Consider the following 6,211-nt stretch of genomic DNA (forward strand, 5'->3'; position numbering starts at 1 on the left):
GCTAGGAAACTACCTCAAATTTGAAGTTCTTCGGCTGGGGTTGTTAATGCAAAGCCTGCATATCATAAATTTAAACCCATAGCTTAAGGACACAATGGTCCCCATAAAACTTTCAAACATCCAGAGGGGAGTCAAAGAAGTCTTTCCTTTCACTGCACATAAACATAGATTTTTTGATCCCTCTGATCCTTTTTTTTAGTCCCTAAAACGCATGTCCCCAAGACTGCCTGCAAGATCTGTCATTTTCCTGCTTTTGATGATATCTACAACAGAAAAGAATCAATAGAAAACAAAGTAACCACCAGAGACAATCAATGGTACAACCTTTTTCAGCTAAAACAACAAACCATGCCCTCTGAAAAACAAATAATATCAAGATTCTTTTATCACCGTGGCAATGAGTATGAATGCAGAAGTCATCCTCGCTTTCCAACTTACATAACGGAAAAGAACTATACACATGATTATTTGTCCAAAATCATTCTCCTACTTCTCAAACTACAAAAAATTCCCTCCAACTTGTTCAGGAGGATCATGTCGTGTGTCATAATTTGGATTATATGGCAAACCACCTCCTTTTCACATCGTCGTCGACAGCTCCCCAAGATTTCTATCATGGAGTCGTGGCCTTAGCTTATCAGTCGGCAATAAGAAACTTGAATTTAGCCACCTTCCTTGATCAAATTGCTGATCTCCGCTATCTGACTGATTTCTTGACAGAACACTTGGAGGGTCTTAAGAAATGCCAAACAAGCTGGGGGAGTCATATAGTTAGAAACTGATTTATTGTGGAATATAACATTTTCTCTAAACGTGTTTGTTCTGTTGACTTGGTTAGTGCAAAATTTGAACAGCCTTTTCCTGTTAGAACCAAGGAGAGAAACAGCAATAAGGGTTAATCCTCTAATAGATGCAATAATGGCAGAAACAAGCCAAAATGGATTGGAAAAAGAATTACTTTTGAGTTAGTGTTCTGGGAATGCTTCTTCTTCGGTATCTGCTAGAAGGCCATAGATGAAATCGGTCTCAGTTAAGTTCAATGAAATAATTATTTCCCATGATAGCATTCAACTTGCTTTCAGAAGCAAGTCTTACAAACTGATAAAGATAAATCGACATTTGATGCATGCATGAAGAAATGCAAAGATCTTAACATAAACCAACTATAATGTTGCAAAAGATTAAAAAAAATGAAGAATCAGTAAGATTAGTTATACTAAAAGACGACTACCTTCGGTTTAATTGGATTATTGCCAACTGAATCCAAAAAAGAGGCCAAAGTTGATTCAAGATATGCAGAATAACCTACATTATCATAAAGCACATATCAGTACCTAAACTAGAGATGGAAAATATATGCAAGAAGATTCTACAGTGATTTCTCAAAAAAATATATAAACAATTATATTATCCAAGTTACTCTATGCAATTGAAAAAATGTGGCATCCTTCATCATCTTTTACCGTATGAAAAAAACACCAGTAGTCCCTGTCCTTTCTCAGGTCTCTCTGCATGTAGCAAGATCAAGTATATATATTTTCTTCGATCAAAAGAAGAATGCACCTTAACGTAGGACCAATATGGTTGGCCCCATCAATAGAAGTTGAGATCTGTGTATCCATGCGAGAATGGCAAAAGTTCTTCAACCTCTACTCTAGAGCTAGAACAGCCCATGTTCTTCCTGATTCGGCTACGATTGATTATTTCAACTTCTGCTGAGAAAAATCCGTACACAGGTCTATGGTCTGAGAATCTGGACTCACCACGAAGATAAGACAATTGATAGAGGCCTCTTCCATACCACAAAATTCGGTCACACCTTTACACATACAAATAGCCCAAATTAGCTTCACATATTCAAGTAAAAACAGGATTTTGCGTCCTGCAAGACATTATATTTTAAGCTTTTACCATGCTGGTGTCCGTCGCTTCGCTTTTGGATGCATGTCATCCCCTGCGTACCGATCTGAGTTAGTTGAAAATTTATATGTTGGAGGAAAATATATTCTTCCTTCTTTCCATCCCTCGAAAACACGGCCACATCTTTGCTCTATCCGAAGCTGCTTAGAAAAAAGACACCAAAGATTTGGTCCCGCACTTTCACAATATTTTTTTAAAAAAAGAATAGAAAAATCATTGCTTTTCTCTGAACAACGAGAGATCTTCCTTCATTCCTCCTCTAATATGGAAAAAGTAAAGAAAAGCATGATGTATTTTTAATACTTCAAGTGATATCTCCACATTCATAGAAGATATTCAAGACATTGAAAACCATACTGAGAAGCACTGCTAATATAAATAATAGTTGTATAGCACCTGGAATGGGCAAAACTACCTGATCTCTTTCCAACAATGCTTTCCAGTTTCGCATTTCAACTAGAGCCTTTGCTGAGCGATATGAAAGAGCAATGCGGTAATTCAAATCCCCAAGCCATATTATCCGACTGAAACAAGAAAGACACAAGATTAAGATAAATTTAAATTACTCTCGTTCAGTCATATATAAAGAATGGGCTTACTCATGCTCAAAAATAGTTTCAGGTGACTCTTCATCAGCAACCCCATGCACCCGTGGAAATCTAGTTTTCTTCAGAATCTCCATGACATCAGAGTTCCTTCGTAGCTCATCTCCCTCCTTCTGTCCTGAGGTCAAGTGACTGCAGATGAAGCAGAAACTTGTTTGGTGCAAAGACATGCTAATGGAAATTGAACCCTGGAAGATGGACAAGATTCCCTTCTTAAATGACGTTGAAAGAGAACAAATAGATAAAAGGACACTCGTAAAGAATCACTGTCCTGAAAAATGGTCTTACTTAATGTTGAAAGTGAAGTACTATCACATAGAAATTTGGTTAAGCATAGGTTGGAAAAGCCAATTTGAAAACATGACAATTACCTTGTTGCCAAGATAACCCATTAATCCCCTGCCAACACAAGATACCTTCAAGTTCTTTACATCATCTCTGATTTCACTCCTCACCCATATTGTGAGAAATATCCCAACCATCTGCTTGCTTGCAACCAAACAGTACCTGGCATCATCCCAAGTTTAAATTTAAGACTGATTCAACAAGGGCAGAGGCTTGAACCTAAAGATAAGTTTTCAAAGTAAAATCATGATAGGAAGAAGAAAGGCAAAGCTTTAGATAGAACTTAAAACATTTTAAAAATCTAAATTAAATTAATAGTTATGTTGCAAGACATAGAGCACAATGGTCAAAAGAATTATGAAAATAAAGAAGCAAGCCTTGCAAAGGATTACCTAGATCTTCCTGACGGTCTATCCCTCTCTTCTATTGGTGGAGCACCATAGCCATATGACATTGGTGAAAAAAAGACAGCACTAGGTGACTCCATGCCAACATTCTCTTCATCAGATGACCCACCCCATCTAAAATTGGGATCAAAATCACTTGGTCTGCTCCCAAAGCTGACACGTTCACAGACGCTGAACCGGCGATCCAGCCTTGGCGGTGGTACCATGATATCTCCATCGATTCTTAAACTACGGCTCAGGGAGGACTGGAATGACCGCCGAGGAAAGAATGATGAGTTCTTCTGCCTCACCGATGAACCCTCGAAGTCGGCATTAAGCTCAGCAATTGGGTTGGGAACGGGAGAGGGTGTGTGGTAGCTGCCACTGCCACAAGTGCCAGGAAGATTGTTCAGTGTCTTTCTAATGAGAGACACCCATTTCCTTGCCGGGCCATTGTCTTCAGCACCTAGAACATTCCCCGCGTTCAAAGGAACAATTTCCTGAAACCTGAGAAGCGGCAAGAATTGAAGTAATTTGAGATTTTTGTCAACCATCAAGAAGTTGCCATGAGCTTGAGTGTGCTGAGACATACCCCAAGACATATAAATCAGCAGGAGGACAAGCATGGAGCCAGTCCTCGAGATTCAAGTTACTTTGTGGGGACTTCCCACCTACATTCCATGTTGCAACAAACATCCTACACCATCAAGTGGAGCAGAAGAATACAGGTGGTTGGTATCCCATATTGGAAGACACATTGCACTAACGAGTATGAGAGTTAAATAAAGTTTGGGGAGTTAATTTGAATTACTTGTACTCCTGAATATCTGTAACTTGAGCTGAATCAAGATCGTTCCTTCCTCGCCAAACTCGATCCATGCTCTTCTTGGGCAGTCTCTCTGAGGTACCATGTGGGAAATTAGCGAGAACGAGCGGACAGTATTTAACGGGCAGCCAATTCAAGGAATAATTTGAAAAAGAAGAACAGAAGAAAGAAAAGCAAACAGCAGCTTAGATGTGGTCCGCAGCTATTAGGCAGGGAGGGGCCTGACACTCTAACCTGTTCTGCTTTTCTTGACTGTGGATGTCTCCCTTTCTGGGAAGCTGGTCCTCCATTCTCCATCACCTCCTGATAAGAACACACCGTTTAACCCCCCCAAAAAAGAGAAAAAGATGAAAAAAAGAAAAGCTGTGGTTTAAGTGTTAGAACACTGTTGTGTGCATCAAAGAAATGAACTTATACATTGAATAAAAGATGCTTCTTTTATTCTTTTAAGAGAAGAAAGGATTGCAGAATTTGTCAAAGGATGTTGAAGGAAAACATCAACTATTTGGTGAAAATTAAACATATCAATTAGCAAAAATAAGGATCAAGGGAAAGAAGAGATCTTGTGGTACAAAAAGGTATAGAACTGAGCCCAAATCCAAAAGCCGGAGAGTTCTACACTAAAAACGCCAGAAAGAAAGAAATCTCTGCAAGAAGAAGAGAGCTGAGGGGAAATCCCAGAAGAGAAACACTGGACTTACCTTTGCCAACAACAACATCTGCATGAAAGTCCTGAGCTTTGCCTTTGATGTTGAACCACTTTCTAACTGTCTTGGACCATGATAGCTTCTCCCACAAAATGAGGAAGAAAAAAGATAAATCAGCATCCAAAAGACAAAATACATCAACTATTGCAAAATAAAGAGGAAAAAAAATCTCTTCTGAGAAAAAAAAAAACCTTGCTTTTCTTCGAATTTTCATCTCTCATTGTTTCAGAACTCCTTCATACAGCTTCAAAGAAATGGTGCCTCCTCCCCTCCTCCACTTTCTTCAAAAATTTGGCCTCTATTGCCAATGAAATGAAGCGGAAACAGAAAAACAAGAGATCTTTACGTACATACTGCTAAAAAACAGAAGAAATCCAAGGAAAAAGAGTCCTACTTCTTTCCTCTAACACGATACTCCCCAATCTTTTCCGCCAAAACAGATCAGAAGGCAGAGCTTCCAAGCGAAAAACAAAGATATGGGCTGTTTGCTTCCCCAAGCAATCTAATATTTTCCAGGATTTCTATAGAACTAGCAAAGAACTCAACCAGGCTACCAGCTACCGTAAAACCAGAAAACGAGGGGCTTTTGCACCTTCCCCTCAAGGATTCTTTATAAAATCTCAAATATTGGAGCCAAAAAAGCTTTTTTCTGAAAAAAAAACTTGGATGGGAGTGGTATGGGGTCGAAGACGAATGCCCTGGAGTGATAAAAATGGGGATTTCGGAGACAAATAGCGAAATGCAGACACTAAACAACAGAAAGCGAGTGAGGATGGAGGAGGGAAGCGAGAACGGACACACTCTCTCTCTCTCCTTCGTAACCTCGTTCTCAGTAGTACAGCAAAGTATCCAATTGACGCGAATAAAGCGAAAGGATTGAGCCCTCCTCCCTCTTTTATCCCACTCCCCTCCTCCCTCCCTCTCTCTCCTCCCTCTTCCCTTCCTTTTGCCCCAAATCCAAGGCCAGCCCGGAACAGGGCAAGGCAATATAAAAATATTTCTGCGATTATAATTCAAATTAAAAAAGAGAAAAAAAATAGAGTTGCCCGGCAGCTGCCCGGCTCAGGTCACTCTTCAGTACCTGCCTCCCACCGTGCTGCCCGCGGTCAGTTCGCTGTACCCTTCCCCATTTGGCCTCCCCATCGGGCCACGGGAAGAAAAAGCAGTTAAAGGAGTGAAAAAAAAAAGTTAAAGATGAGTGTGAGAGAGAGAGACGCAGAGGGAAATCCCATCCTTTTCTTCTCCTTATTTTTTTTTTACTGTGTTGCGTTGATATGTGTATTTGCATGAGCATATCAGAGAGAAATCTCAATTGTTTTTTTTTTTTTTTTGCTTTGAAAACAGTATTATATTTATGTTCTAGGGCAAGGGGAATGTCTATAGAATTTTCCAATTTGCATGGGGAAGGGGAGCTTTCTAGGG

General features: G+C 39.7%; 1 protein-coding gene across 5 annotated transcripts; it reads right to left on the reverse strand.

Annotated features, from left to right (window-relative positions):
* Window positions 1–356: 356 nt before the first annotated feature.
* LOC103711354 (type IV inositol polyphosphate 5-phosphatase 7-like) lies at window positions 357–5,769 on the reverse strand. Of its 5 annotated transcripts, none has more exons than XR_016410828.1 (14): window positions 4,981–5,769; window positions 4,784–4,868; window positions 4,317–4,385; window positions 4,068–4,155; window positions 3,849–3,953; window positions 3,263–3,763; window positions 2,897–3,032; window positions 2,520–2,713; window positions 2,336–2,444; window positions 1,912–2,060; window positions 1,564–1,819; window positions 1,232–1,305; window positions 959–997; window positions 357–861 (listed from the first exon to the last, which is right to left on the reverse strand). XR_016410828.1 is itself a non-coding variant. In XM_089930554.1 (11 exons), the coding sequence occupies exons 1-11, from the start codon at window positions 5,008–5,010 to the stop codon at window positions 1,594–1,596; spliced, it is 1,692 nt and encodes a 563-aa protein (XP_089786680.1). In that variant the 5' UTR covers window positions 5,011–5,748; the 3' UTR covers window positions 1,434–1,593. The 5 variants fall into 5 exon arrangements, 1 of the variants encoding a protein (XP_089786680.1); XR_016410822.1 differs by having other exon boundaries at window positions 1,464–1,819; XR_016410834.1 differs by having other exon boundaries at window positions 959–1,000; window positions 1,464–1,819.
* Window positions 5,770–6,211: the final 442 nt, after the last annotated feature.

Source organism: Phoenix dactylifera, chromosome 1 (assembly GCF_051530095.1).
Source record: "Phoenix dactylifera cultivar Ajwa chromosome 1, Ajwa_hap1_PhDact_Kaust_v1.1, whole genome shotgun sequence".
NCBI classification, from domain to species: domain Eukaryota; kingdom Viridiplantae; phylum Streptophyta; class Magnoliopsida; order Arecales; family Arecaceae; genus Phoenix; species Phoenix dactylifera.